This window comes from Terrapene carolina, unplaced genomic scaffold (assembly GCF_002925995.2).
Source record: "Terrapene carolina triunguis isolate 2854851 unplaced genomic scaffold, T_m_triunguis-2.0 Scaffold179, whole genome shotgun sequence".
Classification (NCBI taxonomy): domain Eukaryota; kingdom Metazoa; phylum Chordata; order Testudines; family Emydidae; genus Terrapene; species Terrapene triunguis.
In genome coordinates this window covers 6,272,772-6,291,749 of record NW_020664530.1, presented here as the reverse complement: position 1 = coordinate 6,291,749, position 18,978 = coordinate 6,272,772, and the positions used below count along the sequence as shown (strand labels likewise).

Below are 18,978 nucleotides of genomic sequence, written 5' to 3'. Positions count from 1 at the left end.
CGATCTAAAGTGCAATTGACCTGGGGTGACTGGTCCTTTGGAACTGGGAGTAATCATAATATTGCTGTGATTTAGGGTGTAAGGGACCATCTATCACAAAGGCAAGCATGCCTGAGGGGACTGTCTGTGACTCCATGGTTAGGCTGTTATAGTGCCTGAGGAGTATACACTTGCTACTTGGTTGGTGAAATCTAAGTGTAGAACTCTCAGCCAATTTGGGGTTTATGTCCTGCTCTGAACAGTCTGCCCTATGGTTGGTACTCACTCTCTTGAGCCACTCCAGACAGCTTAACAATTACTCCCACACCAGTGGAGATTCCAGCTGCGGACATGTGAGATCCTGTTTTGTCTCCTCTTCCCTTGTTTGTTCCTTTCTGATCCACTATTTTTTCCTTCCATTCTCTCTCTCTCTCTCTCGGCATTCGGTCTGGTCCTGAGGTCAACAGTACCACATGGTACCAGTACAATAAGAGAAGACAGTCCATCCAGCTCTGACCAGTCAGAGAGACTGTAAAGGAGAGAGACTAGGCCAACCAGATTGTATCCCAGACTAGGAAATAAACCAGAGTCCAGAGCACTGCTGTGTTGTTGATGACCTGCCAACCCAGAACATCCACCAGTGACTATCCTACCCTATCTGATAACATCAACAAAAGCCATATTCCTCCACTATCCTGTCTCTCCTCTCCTCTAGGTCTGTCTGTTAAAAGCAGGAAAAGTAAACATTCTTCACATCTCAGAACTGAACAACAAAGTGAACCCTTTCCTCCCCACTAAATGTTATCCAACTAAATAAGGGACTCTAACTGACATACCATCTTAAAAAGGGACTTTGATAGGTTTTGGTTAAGTTTGTTTTGCATAATTATTTATTTTCAGTTTTAAACTGCATTATAACTTGCTTTAACTTTTTTCTTGGCTGAGTGCATGCGTACCTTCAATTTTTTTCCTCGCTTTCTCCGTTCATGGTGCCCTGTCAGCCGCTGTGTCCATCAGGTGGCTCTTTGGTCACTCAGCCCTCTGGCCAAGCCACGCACAGTCCATGTGCAAAGCAAAACAAACCCCTTCTGAGGTATACACTCCAACTGGGCCCATTGAGGTACCCTTCCATTGGCAATGTCTCTGTGGCCCTCCCTGGGCTCAATCCTCAGTCTGACCAACAGGGCTTATCTCAGTACCCTAGTTGGCCAGCTTATGTGTGAAGGTTCCTGCTCTGGAATAGAACAGTGTCCCAGAACTTCTTCCCTGGAGACTCTTTTCCTGTCATTTAGTCCTCTGACCCCAGCTCTCCAGATGGGTCAGTCTCAGTTCAGCCCCCTTGTGTGTGTGGGGGAAATAGTTCTATGTACAATTCTTTTCCTGGGCCTATCTAAACTCCCTTCTCTCAGGGTGTACACACTTCTCCAGTGGCTGGGGGGGGGGGGAAGGGGGCACCTGGGCCTTCCCACTACTCTGGGCCCCAACCCATAAGTAGCAAGCACATGCCATGTCCCCAACTAACTATTTCCCTGGGCCACTTACCACACGACCCTTATCTTATTCAGTCCCAGCAGTCATCCAGGAGTACCTCCCTGCTCCCCCAGTCCCTGCCACCAACTGCTCTGTCCAGCCTTTCAGCTCCTACAGACTGAACTCACTCTGGCCCTGCAGCTCCTTTTACAGCCTGCTGGGCCCTGATTGGCTGCTCCCTGCAGCCCTTTTTCTGGTTGGCTGCATCCACATGCAGCCGTTGTAAGCAGCTTGGAGGTCCCACCTCCCCTGCACTTTTCTGGAGTTAGGTATGGTAGCACCGTGAGGCCTCCAGGCCTAGTACACCCCATTACATGTATCTTAGTGAATAAGGTCCTAAAATTTGGCATGAGTTTCTTGGTGTGTTTGCCATGAAACTAACGAACTGATGTCTCTGGATACCAAACCTCATTTAAAACTGTTTAATGTTGGACAGTTTCAGTCTCATGTTAAACCATGATACTTTGGACCCACATATTCCCTTTAAATTAATACAGCAGGCCAGAGTCTGGCAAGTGCCCTCTGAAGGAAGAGAGCCTCAATCCAGCTTTGGGACAATTCCTTTGTGTTAATTCCCATTTGTTCAGTTAACTAACAACACCAGAAGGACTAGACAGAGATCTGAGCCTCTTAGGATTGGAACTGAGTGGAAAAATCACCCGGACATTGCATAGCCGGGACCTGAGTGCTAGGTTCTTGCCCAGAGCCTAAGGCATGCCCTGGGGAAGGATTTTTGGTTAATTCAGAGTTTATATTTAGTATCAGTTTTATTACTAGAAATTGAACATTGCAGTAGCAGAAATTAACATCAAAAGAAGGATTTGAAATTAACCTCACTTGCACTGATAACTTCCGAATAAGAAGCAGCCATAGATACTTTTCTCCTGATATGCTTGCCACTTTTCCATTTAGGAAAATTTGAACACTAGAAATAGAGTCCATGCTGTTGGTTTTTGGTGCTTATTTTGTCATTAATTATTCCCACCATTTTACTTTCATGATGTTTATTGAATTTTAGCTGTTTAAGATGAACAGAGGGTAATTTAGGCCAGATTCTCAGCTAGTGTAACTTGCTGTAGCTTTGGCAGCAATTGAAGGAGAGGGTAGTTGAGAGAGAGAGAGAGAGAGAGAAACTAACTTCAAATCTGAGTTGAATGATTTCCATGCCCAAATCATCCCATATATTAAACCTTCAACTCTATTTTTCATCCAGTTTATGTACAACTCATCCTCCTAATCAATGCCCTAATTCAGGAAAGCATTAAGCATGTTAAAGCCCATCCCTATTCAGAAAAGGATTTAAGCATGTACTTAAGTTTCATGTGGGACTAAGCACACGTTTAAAGTTGTGTGCATGCTTAAATGCTTTCCTAAACTGGGACCCAAGTGACTGACAAATATTCCTTTATAAAGTTGATTTTTTAATGTCTATCTGTGACATTCTATACCTTGGGGGAGCGTGCTGTAACCCCCATATTCCGCATTTTCATATAATCATGATCTTGCATATAAAGCATGCTGTCATAACTACAAAGGGAAGGGTAACAACCCTCCTGTGTACAATATTATAAAATCCCTCCTGGCCAAAAACACCAAAATCCTTTCACCTGTAAAGGGTTAAAAAGCTCAGGTAACCTGGCTGACACCTAACCCGAAGGACCAATAAGGGGACAAGATACTTTCATATCTTAGTGGGGGGAAGGCTTTTGTTTGTGCTCTTTGTTTTGGGTGTGTTCGCTCTTGGGACTAAGAGGGACCGGACATCAATCCATGCTCTCCAAATCTTTCTGAACAAGTCTCCTATATTTCAAACTTGTAAGTAACAGCCAGGCAAAGCGTGTAAGTTTTATCTTTGTTTTCTCAACTTGTAAATCTTCCTTTTGCTAGAGGGAGGTTTATCCCTGTTTTGCTGTAACTTTAAAACTAAGGCTAGAGGGGGTTCCTCTGGGCTCTTTAAATCTGATTACCCTGTAAAGTTATTTTCCATCCTAATTTTAGGGAGATAATTTTTACCTTTTCTTTAATTAAAATTCTTCTTTTAAGAATCTAATTGATTTTTCATTGTTTTAAGATCCAAGGGTTTTGAATCTGTGTTCACCAGGACTAATTGGTGAGGGTATACTCTCAAGCCTTTCCTTTCACCCAGAAAAAGAGGTGTAAGGACTTGGCGGGGGAGGGAGGAATTAGTCTCAAATCTGCCCAGGAAAGGGGGGGTTAGAGACTTGGAAAATATTTGGGGAAAGGCAAAGTTCCAAGTGGCTCTTCCCTAAGATTTGGAACACGCTTGGTGGTGGCAACTTATTGTTAACCTAAGCTGGTAAATAAGCTTAGGGGGCTTTCATGCGGGTCCCCACATCTGTACCCTAGAGTTCAGAGTGGGGAGGGAACATTGACACATGCCTTGTAAGGTATCAGGGATCAGGTTATGATCTGCTGAAAGTCATTTCTCTATCCATATATGTATATCATTAATGCATATGAAGTTATGAGAAGTGTGTTGTATGGTTGTCACTAAAACATGCTGTAAACTGGGGGAATCAGCCAGATATTAGCTCCCCAGAGGCAACAGCATGGAAAGTAACCAACACCCAGGCGGGGTGTCAAACAACCCATCAACAGCCATTGTCCAGCAAGGGAGCTACCATGCAATGACTCACCTGCATGAGGCCACACCAAGGGTATTGCTCAACCTTGCTTGGAGAGACTCAGTAATCCTCACCTGACTTTAAAGGGGAAGGGGAGCAAAGCCAAGAGGGAGGAAAGGACATGATCAAAGGAAGAGACGTTTGCCATACTCTTTTTCTCTCTTCCACCTACACCTACAGACACCACACCAAGCGACTGAAGTGCTGATCAAAGGGGAGAGCCTGGCTGAAGAGCAACCAGCCAGTCTGTGGTGAGAAGCATCTAAGTTTGTAAGGGCATTGAAAGTGTTAAAATCAGCTTAGAATGCGTAAGAAGAATGGCTTAGGTTTGGGTATCTCTGTCACATACTCAGCTGTGAAGACCGATGCAAAAAATTCATTTAGTTTCACCACAATGGCCTTATTGTCCTTGAGTGCTCATTTAGCATCTTGATCGTCCAGTGGCCCCGCAGGTTGTTTAACAGACTTCCTGCTTCTGATGTCCTTTTTTTTTTTTTTTTTTTTTTTTTTTTTTTTTTTTTGCTATTTCCTTTTGAGTCTTTGGCTAGCTGTACTTCAGATTCTTTTTTAGCCTTCCTAATTATATTTTTACACTTCATTTGTCAGAGTTTATACTCCATTCTATTTTCCTCACTAGGCTTTAACTTCCACTTTTTAAAGGATGCCTTTTTGCCTCTCACTGCTTCTTTTACTTTGTTGTTTAGCTACAGTGGCACTTTTTTGGTTCTCTTACTATGTTTTTTAATTTGGGATATACATTTAAGTTGAGCCTCTATTATGGTGTCTAAAATGTTTCCATGTAGTTTGCAGGGATTTTACTTTTGGTGCTGTACCTTTTAATTTCTGTTTAACTAACCTCCTCATTTTTGTGTAGTTCCCCTTTCTGAAATTAAATGCTACAGTGTTGGACTGCTGTGATGTTTTCCCTGCCACAGGACTGTTAAATTTAATTATATTATGGTCACTATTACCAAGCAGTCCAGCTATATTCACCTCTTGGACCTGATCCTGTGCTCCACTTAGGACTAAATCAAGAATTGACTCTCTTCTTGCGCGTTCCAGGACTAGCTGCTCCAAGTTAACTTAATGCAGGGGAATTCACAAATGTTTTTTTTTTTCTTTCTAGCTCTCGGGTTAGACTAAGTTAAGCACAGGAAGGTATGGTCAATGTCCGCAAAATGTCTGGCGACCCTCAATCAGCTTACCCTTATGGGCCGCAGGTTACCCACGATGGCTCTATTGGCTCCCCCTTTCCCAAAGTTTCCCCAGTTTCTAATAAATCTAAACCTCTCCTCCCTACACCATCGTTTCATCCACACATTGAGACCCCGCAGTTCTGCCTGTCTAACTGGCCCTGCTCATGGAACTGGAAGCATTTCAGAGAATGCTACCATGGAGGACCTGGACTTCAATCTCTTACCTAGCAACCTAAATTTGGCCTCCAGGACCTCTCTCCTATTCTTCCCTATGTCATTGGTACCTACATGTTCCACGACCACCATTAGCTTTTTACTTTTGAATTTTTATGGTGTAATGTAAGATTGTTATCACCCCAAACAACGTTGCTAGTTAGCGTCACAATCATACCTGAAGGTCATAATGTTAATACTGGACATCCTCTCCCACCCAATCTCTGCTCATCCCTTGCTTTCTCCTGTCTTCACTGCTTCTGATACGGTCCATCTCACTCATTATATCTGTCCAGCTGTGCAGAAGGCACATTGTTTTTGAATGAAATTGCATTCAAGTAGCTTCCTTCCCAAACAGTGAAAGGAAGAATGTTCAACAGACTTCAAACCTCAAGAGGTTGAAATTTGGTCAAAAGAATCTCAAATCCACATTTCAATATAAGCAAAATGCCCTCAAAATGTAATATTTATTGCTGGGGCCTGAAAATACCACAACAGATTTTCCCAAAGTATGCCCTTATATTTGAAAATGAATTCTCCATAATCCCTTTTGCATTTGCTTTCTGTAAATACTTGAGCAATCAAGTTCTGCTAATGGAAAACACATTTTAAGCTGAGGAAAGAAAGTTCATGATTGCAGCCTATTACCCCAGGGAAGAAGTAAAGGCAATTGATCAGCAATATAGTTAGGATTTAAATTAAACTACTTAACTACTTTACAGTATTCTGAATGAATATAGCACTGCAGCATTATAAAAAATGACAATAGGAGCAGCAGAATTGCCATTAAAGACAAACAATAAACCTCCTTTAGAGCCTTCAAATTAACAGCAGTGCTCACTTTTCTTACCACAATCAATTGATTCTCCTTGATGATTACTTGATTCTATTGCCTCTAAACTTTGCAGTTGTACCTAGTATCTTTTACAATGACCTGTAAACCATTCATCTCACTGACATCAATAGGTAACAAAAAATATAGGTATAGGTGCTATGAGGATGCTAGAAATGCAAACGACTCAGCAAATGTTCTATAAAATACCATGGAAATATTTAAATAAGAGCTGCCTGTCTGTACGTAGACAACATATTCAATCTAATTAAATATGAAAGCTCTGCCAAGATGACAACAAAAACTTCAGCTGATATATCATCTGAATCTTACCAGGCATCATAAGGCATTGTACAACAGATGCACAGTATTTTAATATGAGATTCTGGAGTATCAAGCTATCAGCTAGAGGGATGGGAATTTAATTAGCAAGTCGTCAGTTTTGATAGAGAGCTAGGGTCTTCTCCTTACCCTCATATGCATACACAATTCAAGCACACTGATTCTCAAACGACAATAAGCAAATAAAATGGATCAAAAGACATGCAGGATGACTATCCGAGCACAAAGGCGTCTAAAGACCAAAATGTACTACCAAGTGTATTATTATTAAGCATCATAAGGCATCCATAACCATAATATACAGCACCAATGGAAGCAAGGACCAAGAATAGTAAACACAGTCATAAAATGAAATGGCTGTACGTGATTCCTGGACTACTGATTAAACCATCCAGGTAGATTGGAAGGATTTCTTTTGGAAGAAGTTGTGTATCTTGACGTTAGGTTACAGCTGTGTAAAATCCAGTGGCTTATTTTGGCAGAGGTTTGTGCAAACATTTTTGATTCCTCTTCATGTGAGTCCACTTCACAACATGTTAACTGATGTTTTATATGGTTTCACCCCAAGTCAAGCTTCAGGCAAAATTAATGGCAACTTGGTGAAATTTTAAGGACTCAAAATATTTTGCTGAACAGGTTGTGAAATCTACTTCTAGAACAAACTGATGATTATTCAAAATGCAATGCAAAAATATTCTGACGGCCCTCTATGGCATCAGGGAGAACCTGTCTTTAAACCAGACTTTGGGGCAGCAGAGCAATGGAGCAAGCAGGTGGGGGGAGGTGGAGCAAGGCACTTATTGTTAAGAGGTACCAGCACATGAGCCAAAATGTTCCCTCCCCATTCCCTGTACTACATCCAGAGCACTACTGACTCTTATCACTTGTACATTATAAATACACAGGAAAATAAAATAAAATCTAGTGTTAATATTGCCAAGCTAAAAAACAAAACAACAATAACTAACCACGAAATCTAATAACATAAAACATCACTGACATATTTCGTAAAACTGTTCCAATTCCACGAACTCAGAACGAAATACATTTAGATTTTTTTTTAAATGTTGCTATGACTATTATATTCAGTACTACCTCTAAACAGGTAACACACTCCTTTAATTTTAGGTCTTAACAAAAGTTTTATTCAGCTCTATTTTATGCCTTAGAGAGCTGAAAAGAAAGAAAAGAACTCACAATTTTTTTTCCACAATCAAATAAATTGTTACTGTCCTGATTCATCCACATGAGAAATACTTTTTTTTTAAAAAAATACAAAGTATTTTTCTTGTTTTACACTTCCTCAAAGCTCCCTTTTTAAAATTATTAATTGTGTACAGCATGAATATTCAGCTAGCACACTTCAGATAGGTTATTTATGAAAAGTGGTTTCTTTTTCTCCCCATCATGCTAACCTCCGAACACTGACAGAACAGAAATGTTGGTGAAGATTAAAGTATATGCCCCACCCTTCTCCCCCAAAAAAGTCCAAATGTAAGTCTATGAAGTTCTTGGTGAATGAATAGCTATATATGATATCTGGCATTAGCCTGATCCCATTCTAGAAAATGTATCTCACTGACATACAGAACACTTGGGTTGGAAAACAAACTTGGGTAACCTAGCTCTCCAGGACAATGATCAGGTACACTGTTGGGCATATCTTTACTGGGAAAATGCATCACATTAGAAAATGTGTTGACTGACATAGCTTAACTAACACAATGTTGCCCACAATACTGCCTTTAGGATGAACAAAGACAGCCATGTTTAACAGTACACTAGCTGGTCATGATTAACCATTGGATTCCTACTTTTCAAATCTAACTCAACCCTAATGTTAACCATGTTTTTTTTAAACATGACTGCTCTCATCCACGCTAAGATAAAAATTGTGTCTATCACCATATTAGTTTAAATGTGTTTGTTTCCCCAGTATAGATGTACCCACTGATGGTCTCTGGGGAAATGAGGCGGTAGAAGGTTGAATGAACATGAGAGATTTCCATCTCCATACTGACAGATCAGACATGACAGCAACCTTTGAAATGGCTATGCTGTCTGCCCCTTGGGAGGGAGAAAAAAGAAATGCTGCTTTGATAATGGAGCAAGGGTTAAAAAGACAGAAAACTCAGTAGCCAATAGAAAGGAAAAAATGTAGCATAACCATACTCTAATACTTGAGAAATGTCCTTAGTCCAATTATAAATGTTTGCTTAGCACAACTATTCAAAACAAAATGAGGCAGAGAACACTAAGGATGAGACGAGAGGAAATTATAAAAGAAAATACCATTTTCACATCTTCCGCCTCTTGTTCATCAAAGCATAAAATAAAAGATTTCATTAATCTGCAATAAAAAATGTTGTTGAATTTGGAACTTAAGTCCAAGGGATAAAACTCTTTCAATTTTGAATTCACTGTGGTTGTTGTGAGACTTAAAATAAACCCCAAACCCTGAAAATCTGCTTACCTGATGAGATGTCTATTCGGTTTTTCTTCACCTGGGTGACATTGATGTGGACACTGACTTTGCCTTCAGTCAGGTCAATCTCGACATTACCCAGTCCATCGGCAAAGTTGCTGAAGAGGAGAAGTCCATTGGGGTTCCAGGTCCGAAACTGGAAATTGACTGAAAGCAGGTCCTGATTCAGGCGACCAAGCACTTCCAGGTAACTGGTAGCATTGAAAAAGACAGGCACTGTATGTGGTTCCACACACGAAAAACTTAAGTTTCCCTAAAACAAAAAGCACAAAAACCCAAACTTAAATACAGTGATAAGACTCCTCTACATCCATAAATATTGCTAGAAATGTGTGGTTTCTGAGTATGAGCTTCATTCTATTTGTGAGACTTCAATTGAAGTTAATGTGTGGGGTGCTTTGCATGTTAAAATGCATGAGAGGCAGGTTATAATTATGAAATAAGCACATATGTTTGGATGTAAAGATGACTGACCAGGGATGGATTACATATGGTGACCTAGCAGTGACAGACTGTGCATGTCATTACTAATCCCCTGAGGAGCAAAAAAATTTTTTTTTTTTTTTTAAGAAAAAGAAATCCTAAAATATCATTGACTCTCTTCTATAGCAGACTGAAGCAGGTGAAGAGCCACCAATCATGGGAAGAGCATGACTCTCCTCACTTACATATCTCCTATGTGGTAGTACACAGTGCTCCATGCCAAATATGAATTTAAAAGTAAGCAGCTTCTGTGGCATTATAGTATTCAAATTGGAAAAGTATAGTTTTTTATAGATGCAATCCACGTATCAGATTGATATTATACAAAGTGCCAGAACATTATATGGCCTGGCATCCTGCTTCTACAGGGCAGTATAATTAGCAGATTTACTATTTAGCTGTCATCAGCACAGAAGTTCTAACTATATATGACATCCTGAGTCTAAAAAAATAAGTGTTTGTTCTGAACATGTTAAAGATCTGTCTGTCTTTATTACAATCCCAGTGTTACAGTATCATTTGGACACACATCTGGAACATATAATATATCACACAACATTATATTCAAGAGTTTAGGGACCTCACTGTTTCAAAGAGTTATTGAAGCTTTTAATTCACAGCATGAATGAGGAGCATAATAATCACCGAACTGATAAAGGCCAACGACCATCTTCACTGCTTTACTGTAAGTCAGTCCCAGTGGGCTTGCCTAAAGTTTTTCACCTTGAAGTTTTAATTGACTGAAAATTTACCGAAGTTAATTTATACATTTGTAAACATTAGTTTGAACATCCCCAAACATTTGTTACAGAATCTGCTAGGTTGAGCCCTAGGGTAAATCACAAATTTTGTATCCTGGAACAAAAATTTGTGGAGTATCTAGACTAGCCTTTGCAAATATGTTAACTACATTGAATTAATTGACTGCCAATTAACTGGAAGTAACTACTCCTATGTAGACAAGTGAATCCTGCGTAGACACAGAGCACCAAAGTGTCTCTGAAGAGCTGACATTCTATGATGGCACTTCAATGGTAACATACCAGGTACACAAGGCAGCATTCTAAGTGTTTTGTCCTAGTACCTAGTGAATTAAACAGCAGCCCATGGCACACATTATCATGCGTTTAAGAGGTCTTGTTGCTTTATTACTGTGAAGAACTGAGATTTTCTCCAGGACAAAGATGCCTCAGCTTTCACAACTGATTGACATTCTGTCTTGAATCTTTAAATCTCTCTTGCCTCTAATGCATGGGAGAGTTGCATATGTAACTCCCACTATTGCTAATGGGAGTGAATGCATGCAAATCCCTTACACAGGAATGAGATAATGTATTCCTAAATGCTAACAGTGTAAAGGATTTCTTGTGGAAGAAGCATATAATTCTAGGCTATAACTCCCTTCATGTGTCTCTGTCAGTTAGCTGACCTGATCTTTTCTCTACTGAGATACTCAACTTAATCTAAACTGGATTATTATTTCCCTCCATGACTGTACATCATCAGGAAACTACTCTTTTATGTAAAGCCCAGTTCACATAGATTGTCTACTAGGGCTGGGCAAAGAGTTAGAACTCATCTGAAGTTTGCCACAATAAAGAGATTCATACTTCTCAAAGAGAAATGGATCCTTTTCTATGGACTAGGTTCAGAATCAATTGCTGAAGTACTCATCCAGCACTGAAATCTGAAAATCAAATATATACCATGCATTTATATTGAGACTTTTGTTCTTACTGCAAAATTATTAACAGTATGCTAGAAGACTAACAGTGGAAGCTTCTCAAGTTAGACAGCTTGGGCTTTGCATTATGATCTTTACCCTATACTGTAAATTAACTCTAAGGGTACGTCTATACCCAGCCGCTAGTTCGGCGGCTGGAAATCGAACTTCTGGGTTCGACTTATCGCATCTTGTCTGGACGCGATAAGTCGAACCAGGAAGTGATCGCTGTCGACTGCGGTACTCCAGCTAGACGAGAGGAGTACCGCGGAGTCGACGGGGGAGCCTGCCTGCCGCATGTGGACCGAGGTAAGTTCAAACTAAGGTACTTCGAACTTCAGCTACGTTATTCACGCAGCTGAAGTTGCGTACCTTAGTTCGAATTGGGGGGTAAGTGTAGACCAAGCCTAAGTTTACATTTTTAAGTCATTTTTTCCTACCCACTTCCAGGCATCACCGCTGCTGGAAAAATTAAAACCTTTTCCCAATTAACAGAACTACAAACTGAATACATATTCTCAAAAGAGAGGTAACTCAGAATGGATTGCTTTGGAAAGCCTATATCCCCCACTAATGTTTTATCAACTGTTGGTTCATTATTTTTCTAAAAATAGATTTTTTCCTCATCTTCAGACTTAACACAATGCTGGTCTAAAGCACATAATTTAAATTAAAAAATACTCCCTTCCTATTTATTTTATGCATTGAGACTGAAGCTAGCAGAGCAGCTGAAGAAGGTGGCGAAGTGGGGACCTGCTGCATTGGTGGGGGAGAGATGGGGTAAAATGGGGTTCAGCCATGGAAACACCTCCCCCCCAACCCCCTCCAGGCCCAGAACTGTGCAAGGGAAAGCCCCCCCTCTCCTCTCTCCGCCACAATGTGGCCTTCGGGAAAGAAAATACGAGGAGGAGCCAGGCAGAGACTGAAGCCAGGAGAGCAGCTGTGGATGCAGTTTAAACAGGGACTGATGAACACTGATATTTTCTATGGTTTTGTCTGGATTTTCTTTGACCTGTGCTGATTGTCTGTTTGCTCCAACCCACTCCTTGTCCCCTCTTGCACAGTCTGTTCACCTCAGCCTCAGTCCACACCTGCCCTTCATACTTTCTCCCCTCCTTCTCACTCACTCTGTTCTCACCACTCCTCTCCCCTTCTTCTGACTTTCTATTTAGCCAATTTCCTCCTAGCTAACCCCTACTCCCTTCCTCCTCCTCCTCCCGCCAATAGTGGAAGCAACATTAAAGTTGCTGCCACAACATTGATTAGAGCAGATTGGGAATTTTTCAACAAAATGGATTTTTGTAAGAAAATGCTGATCTGTTGATGTACCAGTTGGGAATGTGTCTGAGGTCCAGGATGTCATTTCTGGTCAGAAAGAGAGAGAGAGAGAGAGATCAACCCCAGAACAGCCAATAACTTGGTGATTAAGGCATACATCTGGCATGTGGAAGACCCAGGACCATGATTAGGGGACAGGGGCTTGAACCTAGGTCACCAACATTCCAAGTGAGGGCTCTAACCTCCAGCTTATAGAGGAAGTCTCTGCCCCAACCACTTTTGTTGGAGCTGTTCCATTTTTTTAATAAATCATTCAATATTTATTGGGCCAGAGCGAGAGAGACTGACTCTGTAATCCCGTGGTTAGGGCACTCATGTGGGAATTTCTGGTTCAAGTCCCTGCTCTAATAAATATTTAATTATTTATACAAAGTGTAACAACTTGAACAGGAGAGATTGAGAGGGGCCTGTTCCAGAATAGCGTGGCGATGGTAGCACTCACCTGGGACCACCTGGTTCTTGGATAATCTGAGGTGGGTCTTTCTCTCTCTCTCTTTGCAAAAAAGCTTTGAAAAGTCTCAGGTTCATCCCGACACAGAATAGTTTTAAGTGTGACGGGAAAACAATTTCCCTCCCAGCTCTAACACTGACCATTCTGCTTGTGTTATATCTCTTTTGCCTACCTTTTGTTTGTCTTGTCTACTTAGATAGTAAGGTTGTCAGGGCAGGGGCTCTCTACTACTCTGTGTTTGTATAGCACCTACTACAATGGGAGCTCAATCTTAGTTGATTCCTAGTGTCCACCGGAATGAACATGGTTAACAATAGTATCATCAACAAACCACAGTTTTCATGCTAAATCAGGCTGAGGACTAAGAGCAAAAAAGCTTTTGCAAGGAACATAAAAATCCATGTTGGTTTAATTAGAACAAAATTGATTTTGTTTTTGCAGAGGTGAAGCTGTGTAAGTAATTCTACTGAAAACAAAGGTCACTTCTATTTTTATAGTCATTCTTAGAATTGGAAATCAACAGAACCATCGAATTAAACGAGCCTGCAATAGACTCTTGATGACGCACTAGTACATAACAACACTACATTTGTGGCTCTCACTGTAATGTTAGGAGTAATAGAATTTCATACAAAAAAAAGAGGGATTCTCATCAATCCCTGTCCCTATTTATGCAACTAAATAAGTAGTCTGATTTCTAAAGGTTTTGAACACCCACAGCACCCATAGGTTACAGGACTGTAATTGGGTGTTCAGCACTTCTGAGAATCATGCAACTTATCTGGGGCCCCAATTCAGGAAAGCATTTAAGCATGGACTTAAATCCCATTGACTTCAACTGGACTTAAGCACACATATAAACACCCTTCCTTAACAGGGATGCTTTTCTGAATCAGGCCTGAATTAGGCACCCAACTGAAAATCTGGCAAAGATTTCTCATATAATGTGTGTTGCTTAGCTCATTTGTCCTGTACAGTGTGGGACACTTAAAATCCCACATATCCTACAGAAAACAGAGCACCATTTTCACAGGAACTCAATATTATTGAGTGGATTTCACCCTGCCTGGCAGGAAATCCCCTGAAGCACAGGAGGAATCTGAAGGATTCTGGATGGTATGTGGTTGGGTTTTAAAACTCTTATACTGAAAGCAGAGTTTCATACCTGGCATGCACATCATGTTTAATGGCTTTGTCATGTCTGAAGAAACTTGGTGTAGAAATAACAAAATGTACTATTTGCGCAATACAATGGTACTGTTTAAAGTTTAGCTTTTTCAGAGATTTTAAGGTGTAAATCAGAAAATTCAAAATTATCATTCCTGCAGTCATGATCACTCAGCCATAGTGCTCAGATACTTTATATCAGAGCATTAATATTAAAACCCATATACAGTATGTACAGATCAATTAGAAATTTTGTACAATTTATCACCACCACATATGCATGTGTATTTATAAAGAGTACATGATGGTGTGATGTTGTATGAAGATAGTATTGGCATGAGTTTGTGAGCATTGCAATGCTCATGAAGGGGGAAGCCATGAATGATGTAGGCAGGTCATCCTGGACTCCTGACAGTAAAACATTTATTCTACACTACAACAGCATGTATTCCATGTGTGCCACATATATTACATAAAAGCAATTTTAGGAATTTTTTTAGAGAGTTAAAAATATTAATGGGACTAGTTCTTGTATCCCTCCTCCGGTAAAGACATAGGATTTCGTTATCATGAGTACCATTGTGCAGATCTTGCAAGGGAGAGAAAAATTGAAATTAATATAATGTAAACTACTTCCAAAATTGCTTTTCTATTTATAAAAAAATCATGACTTTAAAGTCTGATATCTTGAGGCCTTCCAGAGCTACAAGCCAATGCCAAGTGAAGTGGAGATCCTCCTCTCCCCAATGGTATTCCCACTACTAGCTCTTTAGGGACATGAGCAATTAGACTTTAAAGCCATGACATGTTTACATCTAGGAAAGCTATTACTGCCTCAGGAATTAATCTAACTCCTCAGGCAGGTATAATCCAACGAGATAAGGAGAAAGTGATCAGTTTGTTGTTTTTGTTGGTTTTTTTTAAGTGGCAGCTGTCTGAAACTACACAAACATTTTGGAATGTTGGAGTAAGACCCATGAGGAGCTGGCACAAGGGTAAAGTAATGTGCTCATAAGTATGTGGTAAACTGCGTATATGATATGCGTATGTGATAAAAGTTATTTATCATATCATGTTACTAGAATATATCACATGGATATCAGCTACACACAGAGGCACACTATCTATGTATGCTCCTTTACTTCTCAGAAGTTTAGATGATCATGAAAAAGTTCTCACCCCATTAGAAGGTTCCAATTTCTTCCTCTTGGCAAGGTCTGTGATATTATTACCATTGTAATTGATGCTTTCCATACAGCCTTTGAAGTTTTTCCTGCTATTTGAACTTGGCTTCCCAGAAAAAGGCATGCCACCAAAGGTTATCTTTGAAAACAAACAAGAGACTGTAGATAGTAACTGGAGGGAAATATATTAGAATTTTTAAACAAATATGCTGCAGATGTATTTGCTTTCCTGAACATTCACACACAGCAAATGAGATAGCTAGCACTACTGTTTGCCCAAACAGCAAATTTAAATAAGCACCGCAAAAAAATGGAAGAAAGCACATTTTGATTTTGTAATTGCAAATATTCACACTGGAGAAGAACATTCATCCCTATTTGGAACAAAGCATACCATGTGACCTTTCAGCCCATTCTACACATTTCACCATGAATCGCTCACTCACAAGCTATTGAACAAGAAATATACCAAATAATAAATGAATTGGAAGAAATATCCATCACAGACAAATTTGTAAACAAGGTAGGGGAGACAGTCAAATTATTTGTTTGGAATCAATCTCTGACCTCTAATGGTGATTCATATAATAATGCATTAATTAAATTTGTGACTGAACTCCTTGGGGGAGAATTGTATGTCTCCTACACTGTGATTTGCCTCCATTCTACCATATATTTCATGTTATAGCAGTCTCAGATGATGACCCAACATGTTGTTCATTTTAAGAACACTTTCACTGCAGATTTGACAAAACTCAAAGAAGGTACCAATGTGAGATTTCTAAAGATAGCTACAGCACTTGACCCAAGATTTAAGAATCTGAAGTGCCTTCCAAAATCTGATCAGGACGATGTGTGGAGCATGCTTTCAGAAGTCTTAAAAGAGCAAAACTCCCATGCGGAAACTACAGAACCTGAACCACCAAAAAAGAAAATCAACCTTCTGCTGGTGGCATCTGATTCAGATGATGAAAATGAACATGCATTGGTCTACACTGTTTTGAATCATTATCAAGCAGAACCCATCATCAGCATGGACACATGTCCTCTGCAATGGTGGCTGAAGCATGAAGAGACATAAATCTTTAGTGCATCTGGCACATAAATATCTTGAGAGGCCAGCAACAATAGTGCCATGAGAATGTCTGTTCTCTTTCAGGTGATATTGTAAACAAGAAGCGGGCAGCAGCATCTCCTGCAAATGTAAACAAACTTGTTTGTCTGAGCAATTGGCTGAACAAGAAGTAGGATTGAGTGGACTTGTAGGCTCTAAAGTTTTACGCTGTTTTATTTTTGAATGCAGTTATTTTTTGTACATAATTCTACAGTTGTAAGTTCAACTTTCATGATAGAGAGATTGCACTAAAATACTTGTATTAAGTGAACTTAAAAAGTACTATTTATTTTATTTTTAAAGTGCAAATATTTATAATAAAAATAAATATAAGGTGAGCACTGTACACTGTGTATTCTGTGTTGTAATTGAAATCAATATATTTGAAAATATAGAAAACATCCAAAATATTTATATAAATAGTATTCTATTACTGTTTAACAGTGCGATTGACAGCCCTAGTATTTATATTAAACAGATGGTAGTACCAATAATATACCAAAGTATATTGCTCACACAAACTTCTTAGACAGTGACTCTGGGCTTTGCAAGAAATAAGTTTTCAAACATCATTCATTGCCAATTCCATTGGTTATTATTAAGAGCAGGAAAAGGAAACTCAAGGGGAATGTTATCTATTTAAAAAATGTTTTGAGCATACCATTTTCCATCTTAAAGAGGGGAAGAGCCTTGAGTCAGTATTTAAGAACTATTTAATGCCTATTCAATGCAATGCATCTGGAAACCAAAGGCTTTAAAAATTGCTCACATGGGCTTCTTCATATAATCTTGTGGCCATGTCCTCAGCTGGTGACTAAGCTCTGTTGACTTTAATGAAATGACAACAATTTACACCAACTGAGGATCAAACTCTTAATGTTTTATTTGGTGCAACACAATCTTTGGTGAGCCAGTATTTATGCACTTGAAAAAAAGCAGTAAATTGGAAAAGGAAAAGATTGTGAAGAAAAGTGAAGGAAAAAAGGAGACAACCACACAGGATGACAAATCCAGAAGGATTGATAGATTTTTTTTTTTTTTTTGCATTAAAAGCGTAATCAGAAATAGTGCCAATTTCTCTGGCTTGCTTATTCTCTCAGCTTTATCATTTATGATTAGTTTATCATAAGGGCAGCATATTTAAATGTGGTGTATGACAACTAGACACTAAAAAGACAGTGTTAATTGAGAGGAAAGGGGATAGACAGTTCAGGGCTAGCCACTGACGTTTATATGAATTACTGAAACAAATTCAAAGTATATTCTCTCTCTGATGTATTCATGTAACTTCGATCAGAGATGAGGAGCTTCCCACACACATTCAAAGTGGAATATAATCCAGAGGATTGCTACTGGGAAACTGCCCTACTGGTTGGAAGGGACAGAGATTCAAGCCTCATATCTACACTGCAATTAAACACCCACGACTGGCCTCTGCCTGCTGATTCGGGCTCATGGGTCTCAAGCTCCGGGGCTGTTTAATTGTGATGCAGACGTTCAGGCTCGGGGTGGAGCCCAGGCTCTGGGACCCTCCCCTCTCACAGGTTCCCACAGGCCCAACTCCAGCACAATTAAACAGACCTGGAGCCCCCGGGAACCAGAGTCAGCTGACACAGGCCAGCTGCAGGTGTTTAATTGGTGTGTAAAAATTACATTCTATTTCTACCTTTGGGGGGGAGTGTATTCTAGCTTGTAGATCAAGGCACTGGGGGTCAGAAAACTTAGGTTATTCAATCTGTGCCTCTTGCTTTTTGTGCAGATTTAGGCAACTCACTTATCCTAACTGTGCTTTCAATTTACCTGCTTGAAAAATAGTTTTATTAATATCTACCTCTCAAGGTTGTTGTAAGGTATAATTCAAGTGTTTAGTACTTTAAAAACCCTAATTATAAGTGTAAATTAGCTTTTGTTAGAACTGGATGAGTACTGAAAAAAGGCATTCATGAACATTTGTTTGAATGAAACCATTAATTTACTTCAATGGCATTTGCCACTCTTTTAAGTAATTTCCCTCAAACATTCACATGAATGTTTTTCACTCAAAAGAACATTCATAAAAAAAGAGAATCTCAGAAATATATATTCAAATATGGGTTCATGTAAGGTTCATAACTGATGTATTTGTACTACTTTTTATAAAAGTCGCAAGGACAGAAACAATTCTGTGTGACTCAGCCGACCAATCAAATACCACAAATAACTAACAACAAATAGTGAATAGACAAATATACAACCAGAGTAGAGAGCCCATAAGCAACCTATGGGCTTCAACACATTTGCACATATTCATCTACCA

General features: G+C 39.6%; 1 protein-coding gene across 1 annotated transcript in view; it reads right to left on the bottom strand.

Moving 5' to 3' along the window:
* LOC112113482 (contactin-associated protein-like 2) overlaps positions 1-18,978 on the bottom strand; it is a 1,103,244-nt gene that overhangs the window by 829,080 nt on the left and 255,186 nt on the right. The window contains exons 7-8 of the mRNA XM_029912066.1: positions 15,564-15,707; positions 9,211-9,475 (exon numbers count right to left, since the gene is read on the bottom strand). Of these exons, the coding sequence (XP_029767926.1) occupies positions 9,211-9,475; positions 15,564-15,707 (409 nt within the window). The remainder of the gene's footprint in view (positions 1-9,210; positions 9,476-15,563; positions 15,708-18,978) is intronic.